We start from the raw sequence: 21,646 nt of genomic DNA on the forward strand, positions 1-21,646 counted from the left end.
AGTCACTTTTTTCAGCACCATCGTAACTTCGAACGTCGTTAAACGAATGGTCATAAGTTGAGGACTGCCTGTATAAAATAATTGAACTCCAGTCTGCACCTAGACAGACAAGAGGAGTTTACACAGTGTGTGTACAGTGAGTGGGAGGCGGACAATCTCTGGCCATCAAGAGTTTCACTGAGCTACCAGTTCCTGCTGCTCTCCCTGCCAGGAGGTGTAAATCAGCCCTATCCAGAATGCGCAGCTTCCAGCCCATTAGGAATAAGAAGTGCAATTTACATCGGTTTGTTTGAAGATGGACGCTAAACAAGTTCCTGCCCACTCCTGGTTTCATGCCCAGAAATGTACTTGCTTAGCTTCCATTTTCATATGGATTTGTCTTTCAACCCAGAGCTACACCCTCCAAACGCTTTTCCAAAGTATACGCTTTGAAAAATACAGTTCCGGGTACCGGTGCTTACAAGAAATGCGTTCTCATCTTATGAAAGCAAAATGACACGTGCCCCCCCCCCCGCCTCCCCACGGAGACCCATGAAGAGTTTGGCAGGAACTTTGGCCATCAGCTCTTGCCCAAATATAGGATATAAGTTGAAGCAGCTGGAGAGGTGGGGGGGGTGCTCAAAGAACTGCTGGGTGGAACTGAGCATGCTCAAAAGTTATGGGATGTCGACTGGGGTGGAGGAGGGGGCTTAAAAGGGCTGGGTGAATGCAACCTCTCTGAGCTTTGGGCGCAGCGGCCTGCTGCCACAGGTCGTGCTCCGGCTGATCTCTTCTGGCAACTTCCGACGCGCTTCCCTTGAGGTTTCCTCAGCTGGGATGCAGCAACGCTGAAGTGAAACCCTGGGCTGCTGCTCTCTCTCCTTGTTGCAGTGGGCAGTTACGTCCAAGCGCTGGAGTGCACGAGGACGTATCTCCTGTTCCACCCAGATGGTGAAGATGTCCTAGAGAACGAGGATTATTACGAGAGCCTCCTAGAAGGGTTCGTGGACCTGGAGGCCATCAAGCCCAGAGAGGTAAGGGGCTCAGACGTGGAAGCGGTGCGTCGGCGTAGGGCGGATCCTTGGCCCTGGCGAGGCGCATGCCGACTCCATTGTGGGCCCTCTGTGGTGTCTGGATCAGGGTGGGGAACCCCAGGACTGAAGCAGCCCGCGGCCGCCTTCTGCACGCGCGCAACCTCTCCTGCCGTGGTTCCAAGGAGGTGGCTCGCGTCAGAGTCCGCATTGTCAGTTGCTGAGAGCATCTTCTGGGAGGGCAAGCAGTGTGACGCCAAAGCCTTCACAGCAGAATCGGGACTGACGCCTTCAGGGCCCAACAGCATCCCTTTCCCCGGGTTGTGATGAGATCTATCAGCCGCTTGATCAGTACTGTAGTTTCCCAAGTGGACTCTAGCGTCATTTTCAACTTAGCATTTGTTCTCTATTTTTAGGGTGGGTGTCCCTCTCCATTGATACTTCTGCTTTCCGCCTTCTAGGAACATAAAAGCTGCTGCCTGTGCTCTTGTAAAGTTGATTATGGGCATAAATTCCCAGAAAAATGCATTGAAAGGGCAATATGCGAACTGGATCTGTGACGTGTCTGTGTGTTTCATCAAGTCTGCAGCGTTTTTATTGACTGCATTCACACAACACATTGAACCTGGTTCCTGAACTAACCCATTATCTGGGTTTGCACAGTGCACTGAGCCGTGAGCTCCCCAAAGAGACTGGGTTTGCAGTATGAGTGAAGCCGTGGAAAGCTGACAAAGACTAACACTAACCACGTTGAGCCTGTTCTGTAAATGCAGCTGGTAGGTCTTCCATTAACTCGAAGTGTGTGGTGTGAGCCTGGCCTTGGTCTCCTGCTGGGGAGGGACTGTGGGGCTTCCTGGATTTTGGAGGCAGCTCTGTGTCCGCCTGAATGAAATTTTCCACCACCAGCAGATTCCAGGTCCGTCCTTTTGTTTTTTCAGGAAGCTGTGACGTTCCTGAGGCGACATCAGCTGGAAGCAGACTTGCTGGAGTCCGCTGCTGCCAGCCTGGGCTTCCTGTACACCGAGCCGGTGAGAATGCGCTGCTGGGGCCAGGGAGGACAGACGGAGATGAGAATTGCAGCTTAGGCCTGGCGGCAAAACTCGGCACTGCTTTGAGGACCATCCCTTTCAGCCATGCATCCTGCCCAGGGTGCTGGTGGGGATAAAATAAATCTGGGCTTGGCGAGGTCATGGGCACGTGGAGAGGCCAGCTAGGTAGCGAAGGTGGCAGAAACTCTTACAGGGCAAGCAACCTGTGCACCACTTCACACAACCCAGGAGGCTCAGCTAAAACGGGGCGGGTGCCTTCCGGTTTCATAAGCTAGCTGCTCTCTTAATATGTGACGCAGACTAGGGCTTTGTGCTAACACAGTGCACTGTTCAAGCATTGCATGCCGTATGCATATAGCAATTGCACATTCTTAACCTGGATTTATGATTTAAGGGGAACTCAGTGCATGAATTTTCCAACCAGCTCTTGAGACACAGTTAAAAGGAGATGCTTCTTTGGCCGATTCATTGGGGGATATGTTGGGGGGCGGGGGGAGAAAGCTCCCTTCCTTCCTTCCTTCCTTCCTTCCTTCCTTCCTTCCTCCCTCCCTCCCTCCCTCCCTCCCTCCCTCCTTCACCTTAACTAACCAGCCCCTCCTTCTTTCAGATCTATTGGAGCGTCTCTGGGTCCCAGCAGGATGGCCAGAGGTAAGGCACACCTGATGGCAGGTGAAGGGAAGCTGTGTCACCCTGAAGCACAGCAGTTGGCGGTCTCGGTGGGGGCAGAAATCTCAGTGCAGTTTGTGAATATTTGAAAGGTGATTACGGTTGGTGCCAGGGGTGTCTGCAGGAGGGGACAGGGAAGTCAAGATGGTGGTGGTGACCATACCGTCAAAGCCCCTCCCCTTTTTAGATGTGTGTAAAAAAGGGGGTGGGGCTTCAATCGATACTTTCCACACTTCTTAAAGTTGGTAAGGTTGAGAAACACTGCTTTAGAGGGTGCCCAAGTTACCCCTTGTGGGCAGGCTGGAGAAGCACGCAATATCTTCTAAAAATTAGGCTAAGTCAATAATGCCAATTAAAGATGGGACCCCCGAGTTCACCCCACTACCCAGGAGGAAGACCAGGGGCCGGTTTTCCTGCTGCCAGATGATGGCAGAGGGCTGTGGAAAGGACAGCGGGGAATCTGCCCATCTGAGCCCTGAAATTAATCCAGTCAAATTGCACGTGGGCAGCAGCGCTGGTTCACCTCCTGGCCGAGGCACAGAGAAGGATAAGTTGTGGGGGGCAGGGGGGCAGTTGAGGCTGATGGGCCTTCCCCACAACTCAGAAACATTAACGTGGCCGTGACCAGACCACATGAACTGCACGGTGTGGTCCGCACCTCTTTTCTGAACCAAAATAATGCGCTGTCTAAAATTCACTGACTTATTTTTGGCGTGGCTTGTTCAGTCAGTATGCAGTTCTGCTTCAGTGACCAAAGTTGGGCTCGGCGTGTTGTGGGAACCCAGCCAGCAGCTCTCGGCTTGTCTTCTGCAGGGTTCCTTCCGGGCTGCAGGGCAACCAAGCGGATGGCCCCGGGAATGTGCCTGCCGAGAAGGATTCGTCCAAAGCGGGCCACCAGCTGCGGGAAGGTGAGGCTCCATGCACAGCCCAAGGCTGCTTTGTGGTTAACGTGCCTGAAAGAAGTGGCCATCACTGCAGGGTCCATAGCCATCCATTAGAAAAGGGGATGGCATCAGCGTGGTGCCACACTTACCATGATGTCATGGATGGGATGTCATTGCACACATTGCAAAATTGCATCATTTCCATAACAGTGTCATGACATGCATGACATCACTTCTCCCCAGTTCCTCCAGGCACTTATTCCTCATTTCTATATAACACTGTTTTGGGGCCATAGTCTAAGCCAGAGTTTCTCAACCTTGGCAGCTTAAACGTGTGTGGACTTCAACTCCTGGCTGGGGAATTCTGGGAGTTGAAGTCCACACAGCTTCAAGCGGCCAAGGTTGAGAAACACTGCCTTGGGGAATTAGCCTTCTGCTGGCTTCAGAATGAAACGGAGTTACCCGCACCAGAACACTTTTCACAGAGAGTCCATTTTCACAGATGCCTTCTTCTTTGTTTGCCTCCCTCCCACACTTAAAATACCTTATTGTTTTGCAATGATTGAGAAATGGCCCATACAGTATTGTAAAGCCATTTCTCCCACTTCCCATCTGGTTTGCTTTCCGCTTGCGCCATCCAGCCCGGAGAGCCCGGCACGCCTGGCTTTCGTCTCCCTCCCGCAGATGGATTTGCTTCGGCTTCTGCCTTGCTGTTGCCCTCAAAATGTCTGGAGGGAAAGAGGAGGTTCTTTCGGCATCTGGAAAAGTGTGAAAGCCGTCAAGCGAGCCTGCGCCAAGGCGGGGGCAGCGTTTTGTTCCCACAGCATTTCGTGGGGCTGGCGGCTTCTTCGCTTGGTTGTGCTTGGAAATCCCACCCAGAGGGCAAAGGTGGGCAGTGCCAACCCTGTGTTTTTCTGACCCCAGTGGTCAGAAAAACACAGGGCTGGTTCTTCTGTAGCCGAAACCCTATGATTACCTGCAATGATGGAAGTTAAGCCAACCTTTTGCCTTTCTCCACAATCCACCTCCTTCGAGTGTCTAGATCTGCTAAAATAAGTTGCCGGGTTTTTACTAGTTTCCTTGTAAGGAGACATTGTCCCTTGATGCTGAAATTCTGCGTTCAACCCCTGCGGGTGTTGTGCAGCTCTCCGGACCTTTCAACGGCCGGGAGGCCTGTCCAAATCTGCCAGTTGAAATGATCTGAGAAGAGCGATGGTGTGGGGAGCAAATCCATGTCCTTTGGCTTCCCTATGCAGGTAGTCCTCATGTAACGACCACAATTGGGACTGGCATTTTGGTTGCTAAGCAAAGTGGTCATTAGGCAAGCCAACCTGATTTTACGAACTTTTTTGCAGCAGCGGTTGTTAAGTGAATCGCTGTGGTTGTCAAGCGAACCACGTGGTCGTTTAGCAAATTGTGTGGTTCCCCATTGATTTTGCTTGCCGGAAGCCAGATGGGAAGGTAAAAAATAGCAATCACGTGACTGCGGGACCCTGTGACGATCGTAAATGTGAGGACCAGTCATAAGTAGTTTTTTTTTCAGCGCCATCATAAGTCCAAACCGTTGCTAAAAGAACGGTCATTAAGTGAGGACTATCTGTGTTATGCATTGCCCCTTCATGGAGTGTTGATGCAGACTTAGCAGTAAAGCTCAGGCCTGGCCCGCCTTGCTCTCCATTTCTGTTCTAGGAGGCCTTTTCACGTCCCATCGCCAAAGGACACGGGGATCTCAGCAAGGGGTTGGCTGCCTCTTTGCAAGATGCCCTGTGGTCATGCCTTCTGGAATCCTGGACGTTCTTGGGCATACGTCTTAGTTGTGGCCGTCCCTGGTCCTCTCCCCCACAGGGAGGCCTCCTAAAAGCGGTTTCTCTCCTTCCTTCCCTCTCCGGCTAGGAGGCCCCCTTCTCTTCAACGAAGTGCAGTTTGTCTACAATTCCAAGCAGCTGAACGGGACGCAGCGAGTGCTGCTGGACAACGTCATCTCGCAGGGAGAGTGCCGGGAGCTGCAGCACATTGCCGATGTGAGTCACTGCCCGCCTGTGGGTGCCAGAGCAGAGGGCACCTCTGCGCAGGCGGCTAGGAACGGTTTGAGTTCCAGAAGGGTTGCCTTGTTCATCTCTGGGAGCCAAAATCAGCAGGAATCCTGTGGCATCTGAAAGACCAACCCATGGAAGGCGTCGTGTTGAAGCAGAAGCCAGACGTCATCAGTCAGATGCCCTGCAAAGTGCTTGGATTATTTATCTTACAATTCCTAGCCATCTGGGCTGTTCTGGGGCCAGGGATGCCCCGATGCCTCTGAAAATTATCACACCAGGAGAGGCATGAATTATGTGGAATTATATAACCCCGGGAGGCAGAACGGGCTGTGGAGACCCTTGAGGGCAGGAATTTAAGCATCCCTGGGGATGTCTCTCCAGCCTCTGAAGACAGCAAGGAGAGGGATCTGATTCTGCTGACAAATTGCTTTTCTGCTTGGAAAAACAGTTTGCTTTACTCACAGTCAGTTGGACTCCTCCTTCCTGTCATTTCAATCTGGCATCCCATGCCTTGCACTCTGGAATAAGGAAGAAGAGACACTGACACTCTTCGGTGTGGCCTCCCTTCAGCATCTGATGGGGGATATCAGATCCCCCCTGGGTCTTCTTAAGGTCCTTGGTCTTCTTCTCATCAAGGTCCTCACAGTCCTTCTGTGACCCCAATCCATCTGGCGTGGGCGTGGGGTGCAGCTAAAACACCATTTGCCTTTTTTGCAGCCATCTGGCGCCTCTGACTCTTACCAAGGTCACAGCCAATACTGTCCCAAGATCCTTTCCTCAAGGAATCTTTTCAAATCAGAGGTACTTGATTTCTAGGTCCTAAGTGGAGAGCTTTCCAGCTGTCGCTGTTAAACTCCATTTTGTTATCTTCAGCCCATTTCTCCAACCTATCAAGGTTGCTCTGAATGTTACCTCTGCCTTCTTAGCCACCCCGTTTTGTGCCATCTGCAAATGTGATAATCTTTCCCTCCACCTCATCCAAGTCATTAATAAAAATATTGGGGAGTAGCGAGCTGAGGACTGATCCTTGCGGGATCTCACACATTATCCCTTTTACTTGGGTGGGAAACAATTCATGGGCTCTCATTGCACCATCCAGCCACCAGCTTGGAATGTCAGCAAATGCTTTGCTGAAATAAAGATATATTTATTTGTTTTTATTTATTCATTCAAATTTTGGTACCGCCCATCTCCCCCGAAAGAGGGACTCTGGGCGGCTTACAGTAAAATCAATGCTACAATGATAAACGTTAAAATCCCATTAAAACAAAGCACGTTACAAATATAAAATGCAATATAAATAAATATAGAATCCAAGTGGCTATGAAAATTCCAAAATTACACCCACAGCATTCCCACTTCTCCTAAGGCAGCAACCTGAGCAGAGAATTGGATACGGTTAAGAAGCCTTCATGGGCCTGAGTGCAATGAACTGCATTCCAGAAAAACTGATGCCCGATAATGGAGTTTGTGCTTGAGAAGCCCCCACTTTCTTGGTTGCCGGTGCTCTGATAGGGGAATGTGGTTCTTGTTCTTCTGAAAAGATTTCCCTGTGAAATGGAAAGGGCCTCAGTCCAGCCTCTGGAAATGGCTCCATGGCTTGATCTGCGTGGCACAGCCTCGTGGGCTTCACTAGATACGATGCCAGACAGGAAAAACATTTATCTGTGTCTAAGTAAGGAATTAAAAATGAAGCCATCTGTCCTCCATGAACTTCAGCAGCTAAGTAGCTCTAATCACACGCTGGGCGGGCTCGGTTTCCTTGTGGTCGTCCTTCCCCCAGGCTTGGGGTGAGCCTCCAAACAGTCCCTTTCGCCTGGGAAAAACAGGGCTGATGATCTTGAGGGCGTCCGCTTGGGGAAGGAATTGGGGGAGCCCGTATCTTTGCTTGCCAAGTCAAATGTGTACAAGATAATGGTGCTGCTGGTCGGATGCAGAAGCTGCCGGGCTCATGTAGAAGGGGAAAAATACTCACGTGAGCTCGTTCCAACTGGAATAGGATTGCGTTTGCTGGCCGCTCCTCACTGGTCAAGCAAGGTATTTGGGGGACCTGGACTTTTCCATGGGTGTTTGGAACCTAGTGGGTTCAGCCCTCAGAGAAATTCCTTTCGCTGCAGCAATACGTCTAAGAGAAGGCTGGTTTAATGAGAAAACGTTGAGACCAAACTCCAGAGCAGAAAAGGAGGCACCAGAGTGGAGAAACCATCCCCACCCCTCTGGGGACAACAGGATTCCCCACCTGCGTCACTCAGGTTTCCTCCCAGCGAAGGATTTTTGGGTTCTGGAAGCTGAGCAGCACTCCAGCTTGTTCCTTCTTCTGCCATACATACATGCATACATTGTGTGTGTGTGTGTACATATATATAAATCTATATATTTATATTTCAGGGTGGGTTTAACTGCGGTCCTCTCTAACCTTGGCCCATCTTCTCTGGCAGAACATTCTCCTGGCTGGCGATGGATACTGGGGGAAGACCTCACCCCACACCCCCAATGAGAGGTTTGAAGGAGCCACTGTCCTCAAAGCTCTAAAGGTATGATGTCGTGCCAAGCTAGCTGGAGAGCCCCAAAACTAGCTTAGATCAGGTCCCTCAGCAGATCATGGATGGAGGACCCTCCCATCGTGCACTCCAGCATCTGTGGGGTTTGGGTTAGGCAGGCCAGGCGGGATTCCAGAAATGTTCATTTTGTAATCGGGTAGAAAAGCGGAATCTCCAGACCTTCTCTCCCTGCTTTGCGTGCCGTCCCCCAAATGCTCCAGAGCACCTTTTCCCTTCAGACGCAAAGCACAGCACAGCCGCATCTGATCCATCCCCCTTGTTTCTCGTGGCCCCCTTTATGGCCAGCCTTTCACCCCACACTTTCATCGCTCCCCTGCTTGCTATTAGAAGGGGCGAGGTGCTTCCCTTCCAGCAGTACAAGGCTTGCTCCTCGCCATGATTATGGTGGGGCAAAGAGGGAGAGGGAGAGAGGAATAACTCCATTATCTGGTTTGCCTGCAGTTTGGCTACGAGGGGCGGATCCCTTTGAGAAGCGCCCGCCTCTTTTACGACGTCAGTGAGAAAGCCCGGAAGATCGTGGAATCCTACTTCATGCTCAGTTCCACCCTCTATTTCTCTTACACGCATCTGGTGTGCCGGACGGCCCTCTCAGGTAAGGCTGGGGTACAAGGCCAGCCCCTTTTCCCATACATGCCAACGTCTCTCCGTCTCAGAGAATTTGCGCGACAGGTAGGCACATGGCTTTAAGCAACCCGCCCCATCTGCTTGCAACAACAGGGCTCCAATGGAATAATCAGAGGCATCCACCTGAACAACAAAAGGCTTGGAGGGGTCAGGATGTTGTAAAATAGGCTCCTGTGTAAAAGACTCCTTCAGCTTATCGAACGCCGCCTGACAAGCCGGAGTCCATCTAAGCAGCGCGCCTGGGTTTTTTACCCGGCGGGTTTCTCCCACCCCCTTCGTCCAAAGCAAATCTGTCAGAGGCAAAGTTATCTCTGCGAACCCCTTTATGAACAGCCGGTAGTAATTGCTGAACCCCAGGAAACTTTGAAGTTGCCTGCGGGTGCGGGGTCTCTCCCATTCCAGGATGGCCTGGATCTTAGCAGGATCCATCTCTATGCCTTTATCTGAGATCCTGTATCCCAGATAATCAATTTGTGTTTGATGGAATGCACATTTGGACAGTTTGGCATACAACTCAGCTTTCCTTAGCTTGCGAAGCACCTGCTTAACCAACTGTACATGTTCCTCCAGCGCTTCAGTATAAATCAATACATCATCCAAATAGACCAATACCCCTTTAAACAGATGTTCACGTAATACTTCATTGATCAATTGCATAAACACCCCAGGTGCCCCAGCCAAACCAAACGGCAAAACCTTATATTGAAAAGCTCCCAACGGGCAATTGAATGCCGTTTTCCATTCATCCCCCTCCCGGATCCTCACACGGTAATAGGCTTCCCTTAAATCCAGTTTCGAGAAGATTTTCCCCTTAGCCAGATGTGATAACATATCTTTTATCAAGGGCAGAGGATATTTATTTGATATCGAGACTGCATTGAGCCCATGGAAATCGGTACAGATTCTTAATGTCCCATCTTTCTTCGGGCGGAAGAGGACCGGTGCCCCCACTGGCGAACTAGCTGGTTCAATGAACCCTCTTGCCAAGTTTTTGTCCACAAACTCCCGTAACAAAGTTAGTTCCTTCTGAGTCATTGAGTAAATCTTTGGCTTAGGCAATTGGGTGTTAGGCACCAGCTCAATGGCACAGTCAGTTTTCCGATGGGGGGGAAGTTGATCCGCTTCTTTCTCCCCAAACACATCAGCAAATCCCTGGTATTCCTCTGGTAGACCCTCAAGAGGAGGGGTTGGGTACTGCGGAGTCGCAGCTGCCGCTACCCCCACCACCTCCTCTGGGGCTTCATTCCCCCCCGGTGCTTGATAAAATCCGTCCCTAAAGGTTACAGTTCAATAGACCCAATTTATCTGAGGATTTTGCTGGACCAACCATGGGACACCCAAAACCACCAAAGGACCCCCCACCGGAGCTACTACAAATGACAACCCTTCCCGGTGGCTACCCATTTGCAAGGCTACCAAACCGGTGAAATGCATGACCGGTTTGCCCCCTGCCATGGATCCGTCCAATTGGGTGAAAGCCATGGGCCGTTGCAACGGAAAGGTGGGCAACTCCAAAGCAGCCACCACGTTGGGATGCATTAAGCACCGTGAGCACCCAGAATCAATCATCGCCCACACTTCTATCGTCTTCGAGCGGGATCCCAACTTTACTTTCACAGTGAGAATGCGATAGTTGCCACTCACCGACACAGGCTCGTGCCCCTCCTCTACCACCTGCCTTGTGGTGCCCTTTAGAGCAGGTGGCTGGCATTTCCCGCCGGCTGCAGCAATTCAGGCTCACCCTCATCCCCGTAAAACGGCACGCTTTCCATCTCGCTGTCAGCCACGGCTGCTTTCATCTTTCTTGGCAAGGAGGGGGACTTCGCAGTCGACTTTCCCTGCCGGTCCTCGCCCTTTCCCCTCGGGCACGCCGCCGCGCGGTGCCCCTCTTTGCCGCAGCACAGGCACGGCCCCTTCGCGTAGCGGCGCTCCTTCTCCTCTTCCCACGAACGTTGTCCGGGCCTCCCTGCGGTGTCCGAAGGGTGGGTGGGTTTCCCGTCTCGCCCCGACTTCGCCGCCCGTCTCTGCGCGAACACCTCGTGGGCATGCTCAGCCTTTCCCGCGAGCTGGATCCACCCATACAGGCTGTCAGGGTCATCTCGTCCCAGCGACCAGCGCAGCACTTTGGTGTTTAGACCATCCTTGAACAACTCTATTATGGTTGCCTGCGACCAGTCTTCCACCTTCCCCGCTAGTGCTTTAAACTCCAGCGCGTAATCAGCCACGGTCCTCGATCCCTGCTTGAGTTCTTTCAAGGCACGCTTTGCCCGCTCCTTAGCCAGTGGATCTTCGAAATGGTGCTGAAGAGCCCAGAGGAATTCGTCGAATTTCTCCAATTCAGGGGCTTCCGACTGGCACATCTGTACATTCCAGTCCGCTGCCCTCCCCTTGAGCTTCGTGGCAATGGTAATGATTCTTGCTTTTTCCGAGCGAAAAAGCGACCCCCATTCTTCCATGTAAGCCTTGGCATTCGCCAAAAAGAACGAGAGCTTCGTCGGGTCTCCATCGAACTTGACAGGGAAATCCCTCAGCCCTCCGCCCGGCGGGCCGCGCCCCCCCACTGGCGGTTCGGCGGCTTTGACAGCTCCCAGCTGCCTGCGCTCAGGGACAAGCGGCGGCGCTAGTTCCACCCTGGGAGCCCGGGTCCCCTCTCTCGAGCGAGCTCCCCTTCTCCGCTCCGGAGACTGTAGCTGGGAGGAAGGGGTCGAATGACCCCTCCCGCTCTTCTCTCAGCGAACTCAAGTCCATGCTCATTTTCTGCAGAATGAGCTCCAGGGAGTCCATCTTCGACTCTAGTACCCGAATTCGGTCTGGAGGGGGGGAGTCCCCCCTCGGTGGCACCTGTACCACCGTTGGGGAGAGCGGGTATCTCTGCCTCCAGGACGAGCCTCTCGCCTCCGAGAAGTCCCCACGACTGTCGTCCCAGGTGACCAGTTCGCCCAGGGTCGTGACCGTGGTCTCTGGCGTGGTTTTCATGCCCGCAGCTTCGCCTTCAGACCCCGAACTCGCCTCCTCCCGAATCTCCACGGGGGGGCTCTGTCGGGTCGCATCATGGTAGAGTCGGGCTCTCCCTCGCTCGACCCATCACTCTCCACGAGTAGCACATTTGGATCGGTCATCGCCAGCACTCTCCCTCACAGGATCGAAAGAGCCTTTCTTTTCCTGGATAGGGGCCAGCTGGATTTGAAGTTTTGAGATTCTCAGCTTTATGTAATGTTTGCCTACCCCAAACACTCAGACTCACAAGAGGTTACTTAAATGAAATCTGATTTATTAGGGAAATATGGCAGATACAGAGAAAGCTGAGAATGACTAAAAGCGCACCAAATACAAACTAAAAACCCTCGGCTCCAAACGTAATCCCTCCCCCCTACCGCCATGGCAACCACCCCCCTCCCAGGTGCCGGTAACCGTTTTCCACACATCCTGGGAAAGCAACCTTGAACACATGAGATAACCCAAACACATTCCAACCCAGCGGACAACAGATAACAACTCCCCGAAGAGGAATCCTCCTCCCTCCCGAGATCAAACACATATCAGGCAAATGACATGCGAAACGTTACGATGTACCAGCAACATTGGAACGGTGAACATGACACTTCCTGGCTGGGATGCTCCCCTCCCTTCCCCTGCAACCTTCTGTCTTTGCACACTTGCTGCACCAACTCTGGGTCAGTGGTGCAGCCCAGGAGCAGGACCCAGGACCCGGCGTTGCTTCCCTTGGACCCAGTTCACCCAGCCCTCTTGAGCAGGTCAAGGAAAGAGCTGGCATCCCATCCCAGGAGTGTTTCTCAACCTTGGCCACTTTAAGAGGTCTGGACCTCAACTCCCAGCATGGCTGGCTGGGGAATTCTGGGAGTTGAAGTCCACACCTCTTAAAGTTGCTGAGGTTGGGAAGCACTGGCTTGGAGTGTTGGGTGAAGCCAGCTGGTCTGCACCTGAAAAAGGCCACCACCAGACAAAATAGCCCCATGGCCATTTCACTTGCTGGATGGTTGAGGTGGCCCCGAGGTTCCAGTTGAGCTGCTGATGGTCAAAACCTTGGTCAGAGGGAGTCCCATTCATGGTTCAAACATGAACAACCTGATATTTTCCAAATTGTTTTCCTTCCATTGACACTACATCCTGTTGAAGCGAATGCTGAACCCTCAAATTCCAGGAAACCAGCTCTCATGGCTAAGCTACGTGGCTTGGCGTGCCCAGACACAAATAGGATAGAAGTAGCAGGATGGCTCCAGGGGTTGGCTTATTTTATGCAACCTTATGAAGCCATGGCGTGGTCTCTGCCACACAAGGTACCTAATTCCTGTTCAGAACGTTGCTTGCGTCTTCCCAGCTCTCAGAGGTTTGGGGAAGAAGATACCGGAGCAATGGGGTCACTCTAGAAACTGGCAATCTGTTCACTGCAAAGAGACAGATTTGGCCTCCACGCCCAATGAGGCTGATTCCCTTCCCTGCCCTTCAAATGGAGCAGAAGGTATCGTCCTCTGGTCCACAAACACCTCTTCCTCTGGGCATTGGCCAGACTTCTAGGGCCCCCAAGACACTCTGGGTTGGTTCAGCTGCAAACTCTTCTGTCCCCCTGGAGCATTCTTGACGGCACCTCTGGAGCTACCTCAGCCCCTCTTAGAGGTTCGGAATCAGTCTGGAAAACAACCCTTCGTAGTCCACCTTCTTCTGAAGGAACAGGCTGCTGACCAAATATCACTTTTGTTTTGGCCTGTTCAGGTCAGCAGGAACGGAGGAATGATCTGAGCCACCCAATCCATGCGGACAATTGTCTCCTGGACCCGGAAGCCAATGAGTGTTGGAAGGAGCCCCCCGCTTATACCTTCCGGGATTACAGGTGGGTTGGTCACTTGTGACCCTGAATGTAAGAAGGGACTTCAGGTGCTCCAGCTGAGAGCTTGGTCTCCCCCGCTCCAGATGATGCTACTGAAGAAAAGTCATAAGGACCATCAGGCCCTGCTGTGTGACCTCCACCCCAGTGTACAATGCACACTCCTTTACACAAGTCTCACCCATGTTCTCAGGTGGGGACAGAAGCCTATCTGCCTGTAGGTTGGGATAATCTTTTCACCTCCCATTTGCAGCACTCAACCTCTCATCCACCTTGGTTAGGTTTCTTGTTCAGCCATATAGGCGAAATGCAGAAGTTGGTTGCACCTCCCAAGAGAAGAGGCCATCCAGTTTCTTCTGTGACAGTGGCCGTGGGCTCTCTTTGCTCCTTCGGTGCCCATCCTTTGCTTTTGCAAGGATTCTTCCTCTCCGTGCAGTATTTTACCCCTCACACTCACCTCAAGCCCTCCTTTTGCAACAGTCCATGATGGGACTCACTGCAGCCATGTTGTGTGAATGGCTGAACCTCCATTCAGTGCTTCCTCCAGTTGACCAAGAGGACAGTGCAAAACTTGGCCTCCAGCAGCACCCCCCACCCCCCAGTTCTTGCCTGTCCACATGATGGAATAAGGACAATAAACCCAAAACCAAGCTCTGTAGCTTGGTGTAATGGCAGTGGGGGCTCTGAAGTCATCTGAGATGGAGATATGGAACAATAGCCCAAAGGCAGGCCATGGGGTGAATTCTGCCAGTGAGGAACTTGCTGCCCTCCAGAGCTTTAGCTACTCAAATCACCAAACCAAGTTTTATCATTTGAGATTGGACTAGAACAATGTTTCTCAACCTTGGCAGCTTGAAGATGTGTGGAGTTCAACTCCCAGAATTCCCCAGCCAGCATGGCCGGCTGGGGAACTCTGGGAGTTGAACTCCACACATCTTCAAGCTGCCAAGGTTGAGAAACATTGCACTAGAAGATCTCCAAGGTCCCTTCCAATCCTGGCATTCTCTGAGATGTTGGACAGCCAAGGTGGACGGAGATCTGCTGGATCATGGCAATGGGGGAGCCAAGGGGCCTGCCATTGATCCAGAAGTGGCCCCAAAGCTTTCTGTGGAAATGCCCTGGGACCCCAGAAGATCTGGCTGCTGTATTACGCAGGGTTAGGGTCCCCTATGAGTAAAACAACCCCTCCCGCAGATGTTTGTCCTCCAAGTCAGAGGACACAATGGGGAAAAGGATGGAGGCTCAGCAACGTCTACCTTCATAAGGGATCCTTGAGGAGGGCAGAGCCCTTGAGGCCATCCAGCCTAACTCTCTGCCAGTGAGGGAACCCAGATTCAAGCATCCCTGGCAGAGGATCGCCCACGCTGCGCTTGACGGCATCCAAGGAAGGAGATGCCCCACCTCTGTGGGCCACTGGTCCCCCGTCCTCCTGCTCTCCCACTTAGAAAGCGTCTCCTGGCATTCGGTCAGAATCTGCCTCCCAGGGACACAGCCACCATTCCTGTTCTGCCCTTTGAAATGAGGGAGGGCAGGGGTTGATCTTCTCCTACGTGATGCCCCTTCAAGTATTTGAAGACTGCTACCCTACCTCCACCCCCACCCCGCCCCCAAGTAATCTTTTCTCAAGAGGCCCCCCTCTTGATAGAGCTTGGCTGCTCTTCCTCTGGCTGTAAGCTCTGGCACGTCCAAGCACTCGCACAGTGACAGTCGAGAGACCAAGCTCCTTTTACTGTTTTAATGAAGCGAAATGACCAGCACAGGAGCAAAGCTGCGAATGGAGAATTCCCGCTCAGACCTACATTTAAAACTACATTCACTTAATTACTTTTTCCCCTCTTCCCACTAAAGTATGTCACCCCCCTTCCCAATCTCTGGTGTATCTCTGCTCTCTGGCCTTGACCTGTGAACACCGTAACTCCCTAGCCATAATAATACAACTCACACTCCATCTCAGCACCCACTCCCATCTGGCGACATGGAGTCTGTTCCCAGTGATAAGAAACTAGTAGGAGATGCTCCAATAAGGGGTTCTGTGATCCTTTTGATCGGTGGATCTGACACTGACCATCTTCATCATCCTCCTCTAACCCAGTTCTGGTGCCTCTGAATCCACTGGCGGCCTTGCTTCTCCATTGTCCTTCCTGCTGCAGCCAGAAGACTGAGTGGACTTCCCAGTGTGTGTCACCCCTTAATGTGTGTGTCCACAGGGGTGGGGGGAGTCAAAACAGCCCAGATGGTGTCTACAACACCCGTAACAAAGGGCAGGGTTTTGATTGCCACGCCATGGTCGTCACCTTGACCTTCTGGACACCGTCCCGTGGACACCCTTGCTTGAACTGATTTTCCTGCCACCATTCTGCTTCTCCGTTGCAGTGCCCTTCTGTACATGAACAGCGATTTTGAAGGTGGCGAATTTATTTTCACCGAAATGGATGCCAAGACGGTAACGGTGAGCTGAGATCGCTAATCATCTTCAGAGGAGCAGCATGGCTAGTTAAATAATACACCTGTTACATTATACACAAACACACATTTATCCGTTATTGCTCCCTGGAATGTGACTTTCCATGTTGGTGTAAAGACGATGAGATCAACCTGGTACATCAGTTGACAGAGGTTGACAGCCAGGTGTTTTGTGGAAACACCCATACCCACCCACCACACACACACACACACATGCTGGTTCAACACAGCAAGTGACGAGAATGCAAAGCACAGTTATCACTAACCAATCCTCCCTATGCTGTGCGAATGGAGCCGCTGGGTCTTTTATTAACCTAGAAAAGTGTGTTTTGCAGAGAAGTGAGCTTAAGAGGCAGCGCTTGCTCTCCCACCCCATGCTAAGATTGGTCTGTGTTGAGCTTCCTCTAGTGGGGAGGGGGGCTTGGTGTGTTGTCTGAACCTAGCTCCTTCAATTTATTCTGGCTTCAGCGTGTTGTGCCGACCCAGAACATGGGCTAGTTCAAGAACCGGATTAATTCTCTGGTGTGAAGTCAGCCGTTTCGTGGGGACTCCAGAGAAGGCTTCCTCAGATGCTGCTCCCAGCCCAGGCAGGGTTTCCACAAAGCAAGAATTGCCTTGCTTTCAAGTAGACTCTTAGCATGCAAATAGACCAGCTGTTGGAGCAGGTTGAAATCCGGGCGATGTTGTTATGTCCCCTAGTTCTTCTAATCTGCATTTGATTTAAAATACATAAAGTGTATGTATTTTAATGTTAGCCACCTTAACCATATGGATGTCTAGACCTGTGTTTCTCAACCTTGGCCACTTGAAGTTGTGTGGACTTCAACTCCCAGAATTCCCCAGCCAGCAAGGCTGGCTGGGGAACTCTGGGAGTTGAAGTCCTCACATCTTCAAGTGGCCAAGGTTGAGAAACACTGGTCTAAGAGAAAGGGGGCAAGTGACATCACATATGTAATGATGCCATCACGCATTTGCATGTAATGTCGTCATAGCTTCTACCAGATGCCTATGCTTGGCTGTATTTTAAATGAAAGTTGGTCTGTAGACTCCATCCATCCATCCATATCTGATAAGAAACAGGTCGCTCAGTTTGGGGCTGATCCAACCCAAGTTCCCCTTACCACTTTTTGTCCTGTTCCCAGGCGTCAATCAAACCCAAATGTGGGCGAATGATCAGCTTTTCATCCGGTGGGGAGAATCCGCATGGTGTGAAGGCCGTCACCAGAGGCCAGCGATGTGCAGTGGCTTTGTGGTTCACCCTCAACCCTCTTTACCGGGAACTTGTGAGTTTGACTGCAGCGAGACACATTGCCAGGGGTAGTAAAAATCAGGATCCCATTTGCACCTTTTCAGGCAAACCCATTTTATTTTGAGGCAGAAGCTGTTGCATCTGGCAAAGTGTGCTGTAGCTCACGAAAGCTGATGCCGCTTAATGGCATTTGTTTATCTGAAAAGATGCTCCCAGACTGCTCCTGATGTTTAACACACACATATATGATATTTATAAACAGCTGCAATCACAGGCCCCTTCTGATTTTTTAACTAATTAGGAGGACGTGGGAATATTAGTTGTAGAACAGCGCCCCCAAGTGGTAAAAACACACACCAAGCGAACCAGTGAAAAACTGGCGTGCATCTCTGATCGTGGGGCTACTAAGACAGGCAGATGTCTGGCTGACCTCATTTTCACTCCAAGGTTCGGTTTGGGAGTATTCTAATGATACCCCCAAAGCACCCAGCATCTGCCATCCTGTAAAAGATTTCTAGGCAATTCCAAACAATCCAGACTTTCCCAAGCTGACAGCTAGCCATCCAGCCAGATGAGATTGCAATTCTCGTCCAGCCTGGATGATTTGGGGATTATGGGGATTCCTGCCAGATGTATCTGGCTGGTGCCAATTTGGGAAAAGCTATTCCAGAAAAGGGAATGATGGACAGGACAATCCAGGGTTGTTGCTGTGGGAAGAGAAACCTGTTGCAAATTCCCAGAGGAGTGAGAGAAGGCTGGGCCGTGCTTCTTTGAGCAGCTAGCCGTGAGATTTCTCTCTGCAAGCAGAGATTCTGCCTGCAACAGTGCCAGCCCAGCCAGACTGAAGTGTGCTTGGCAAGGACGGGGCATCAGGCCGTTGGGGTTGTAAGATGGGATTCCCTCCACAGCCTCTTCTCACAGCTGCACCAATTTTAAAGGAAGGTCAGGATTAAATGTTCTTCCCCTCTTCAAACTGAAATGTGGCATCCTGGGTGCTCTCTGAGCTGGGTGGTCGGCTTGCAGATGTTTCGTTGCCCGACTAGGCAACATCTTCAGCACGGAAGCTGTTGCCTAATCAGGCAACGAAACATCTGCAAGCCGACCACCCAGCTCAGGGAGCTCCACATTTCAGTCCCAAGCTACAGCGATTCTCTTCTGTTGGAATCAGTCTGAAATACTAAGCAGGATTGTTTTTTTCCCTGCATGGGTTGAATTGTTTGTGTTGACCAAAGGGAGAAGGAAAAGCAAAGCAGATTTGCAATGCTGGAGGTGGGAGACTTTCTTGAGCGATGTTTTTATTAGATCCACTCAAGGTTCACATAGAGCAACAGACATCCACAGAAGGGAGAGCAGCACCTTCAAGGCAGTGCAGCCTCTTTTGTACGTCCGTAAGGCAAGATGCCTAAAAATTGACACCCTTCCCGAAATCTGGCTTGCAATATACCAAGTTTTCTTCCTCCGTAAAAGGAAGTTCTGTTTTAATCCCTTACTCTCGGAGTGCTTGAGAGTTACTTTGCTGTCAGAGGTGGCTACTACTATTATTATTATTATTATTATTATTCGTAGCCAGAGGTGGCTACTATAATTGTAGTTTCTTACAATTGCCATTGGAAATAAAACAACCCAACTTAGGAATACGGTTCAGACAAAACAAAATAGATAGATAGATAGATAGATAGATAGATAGATAGATAGATAGATAGATAGCGCAAAACCAACCAACTTATATAAATAGGAAGAGAAAAAGAAGAGGGAAAGGACATTAAATAACTGTACTTTTCTACAATATAGATGTAATAGCGGCATCTATATAAACATTGCTACAACTCAACTTTTAAACCCAAAATTAAACCTTGGCCATGCAAAATCCTATTGTCCAATTTTTCCTGCCTGCCAGCTACAATCCAAGTCAAGGACGTAGCACGGTGGAAGCCATGATGAAGTCACGCTTGACATCATTCTGGAAATGATGTCATTTGCACAATGACTGGCATGACATCGTTGTGGCTTCTACTGGATACTTATGACCTTGATGCTCATGAGTCTACAGCAGTGTGTCTCAACCTTGGCGGTTTTAAGATGCGTGGACTTCAACTCCCAGAATTCCCCAGCCAGCCATGCTGGCTGGGGAATTTTGGGAGTTGAAGTCCACGCATCTTAAAACCGCCAAGGTTGAGACACACTGGTCTACAGGATAGGAACCTGACCTCATGAGGACCATTTTGGGTGTGAATAAACCAAACAAGGAACTAGATCTTTCATGAGATTGGCAAGAGGCAGAACCTGTGACCCAGTGGGATTTGATGCACCTCTCCCCAATCATGGAGGTTGGCATCGTCTGAAATGTTGGGATTCTTGCACAGTTTCTCAGCAGTTGGATTAACCAGGAACAGGCTCCCCAGCGCTCTCTTTTCAGCTGGAGTCAGCCTCAAGACTGCGATGCCCTCTCTCATCAGCTCCATGAAATAATAAGGGCAATAACCCAGGCTCTTCGCTGCCCGGGATGATTCAAGAGAGGGACATCCATGGCTGGGAGAGAAAGTTGTTGGAATAGACCAGTGAGTTAAGCCGATGCTTCAGGGCTTCAAAACTCTGCTTCACCACCACTGAAGACCTCTCCTTGAGATACTTTAATTATAATTAACACAGATTTCCTTCAGAAATAAGGAAGGAAGGGCTAAGGAAGGGCTGTCTGCCCTCTTATCCCCTGAACAAGTGAAGAGATTTTCTGTTTATGGCACAAACCCAACGTCATCTTCCAGATCCGGGCAGAGTCTTTGGCCTTGAAAACGGTGTGGAGGACCTTCCTCTGCCCTCTCAGCCTTCAGCACTTGCCCCTTCCTTTTCTCTCCAGGAGCGACTCCAAGCTGACGAAGTCGTTGCTGCTTTAGACCAGGAGCTCTTTGGACCCAGCGAGTTGGGCATCAACCCCAAGGATGAGCTATGAACCAGGCCAAGGACTCTCCATCAGAATATTTATTTAATATTTGTTGTAAATCTTATGAGAACCGTTTTTATTTTTGTACAGAGCCTCGGTATAATTTAAAGAAGGGGTGGGGCATGGGAAGGGCAGAGGGGACCCTCCAGGCTCCATCTCCTCCTGCTTGGGGGTCGGTTCACCCCTCCAGAGCCTTCAGATGAGATTCTCCAGGACTTTCTGGATCCTCCTTCTACGCTGTGGCCCCCAAAAAACTGTTTCCCTTTGCCCTGAGAATCTGCGGGGCAGGTGGCCCATTGGTCCTCTTTTCCCAACTCAAAAGGCCCACAAGGTGTGCCAGGCTGAGTCCCCGCTATTGAAAAACATTCCAGCAATTCCTGGGTGGTGTGGATCTCCTGCTCCAGTGCTGGAGGGAAGACCCCAATTTTGGAGCAAACTCTGACTTCCAAGCCTCGGAAGCAGCTTGGCTCTGATGCTGGCACACGGAGAGCCCCGAAGAGGCTTGCCAGGAAGGGCAAATGCAGCATTCCCCTGGCTTCTCTAAAGACGGGGAGAAATTTAAACCACCTTGGAGCAGGCAGGAAGATTCCCCCATCGCTGCCGCCGCCACCCCCCCCAATAAGGGAAAATGTTTTTTTTAAATGATAGGCACAATTTTGTGGGCTTCGAACCTTTGTCTTCAGAGCTTTCCAGGTTGAACAATTCAATTATTTTATAAGTTGCCTGTAATTTTGGCCCGGTGTATGTCTGGGCTGGTGGAAACCTGTTTCCCCAACTGGCCACTTGCCCACAAACTGAGTTGGTTTGAACAATTTCAATCCAAGCGTAAGATCTGTCTTGCCTTGATCCTCAAGATATTTCATTCTGGATGGTCTTCCCTGAATGTTGTCTCTTGAGGGCATCTGAGGGGCGGGGGGAGTCAGAGATGGCGGTCACTGCGTGGCAGTCCAAGCCCTCCCCCTTTCGTACATGTAAGTGACATATACACCAAGTACCTTAATACAAATTCAATATCAAAATGCATTAACCACCGCATTGCTTTAATCTGGAATGATTTTCTGCAGAAGCTCCATGGAACGCAGAAAACAGGGATGTGTGGGGAGTGGATTATCCGCTCAGGACCAACTGTCTGTGATTTGCCCTCTGCCACTCATTTCTGTATTCCTGAGAAAGCCGCCTCCTTGATTATCTGTGCAGAACAGGCCCCTGGCGCCAATGTGCTGGAAATTTATATTCTCGATTTCCCCCAGCCTCTGAAAATAGAGAAGCATCTGAACTGGATTGCGGCCTATGAGGAGACGATGCCTCCAGGTGGAATAACAG

At 50.9% G+C, this 21,646-nt stretch overlaps 1 protein-coding gene across 1 annotated transcript in view; it reads left to right on the plus strand.

Moving 5' to 3' along the window:
- The window catches only part of P3H2 (prolyl 3-hydroxylase 2), an 80,088-nt gene extending 59,519 nt beyond the window's left edge, over nt 1–20,569 (plus strand). Inside the window, exons 5-15 of the mRNA XM_063306237.1 lie at nt 871–1,013; nt 1,949–2,038; nt 2,667–2,707; nt 3,539–3,633; nt 5,503–5,630; nt 8,084–8,179; nt 8,648–8,798; nt 13,562–13,679; nt 16,047–16,122; nt 17,279–17,419; nt 20,240–20,569. Coding sequence (XP_063162307.1) covers nt 871–1,013; nt 1,949–2,038; nt 2,667–2,707; nt 3,539–3,633; nt 5,503–5,630; nt 8,084–8,179; nt 8,648–8,798; nt 13,562–13,679; nt 16,047–16,122; nt 17,279–17,419; nt 20,240–20,332 — 1,172 coding nt within the window. The 3' untranslated portion in view covers nt 20,333–20,569. The remainder of the gene's footprint in view (nt 1–870; nt 1,014–1,948; nt 2,039–2,666; nt 2,708–3,538; nt 3,634–5,502; nt 5,631–8,083; nt 8,180–8,647; nt 8,799–13,561; nt 13,680–16,046; nt 16,123–17,278; nt 17,420–20,239) is intronic.
- The last annotated feature ends 1,077 nt before the right edge of the window (nt 20,570–21,646 follow it).

The sequence above is a fragment of the Candoia aspera genome, chromosome 6 (assembly GCF_035149785.1).
Source record: "Candoia aspera isolate rCanAsp1 chromosome 6, rCanAsp1.hap2, whole genome shotgun sequence".
NCBI lineage: Eukaryota > Metazoa > Chordata > Lepidosauria > Squamata > Boidae > Candoia > Candoia aspera.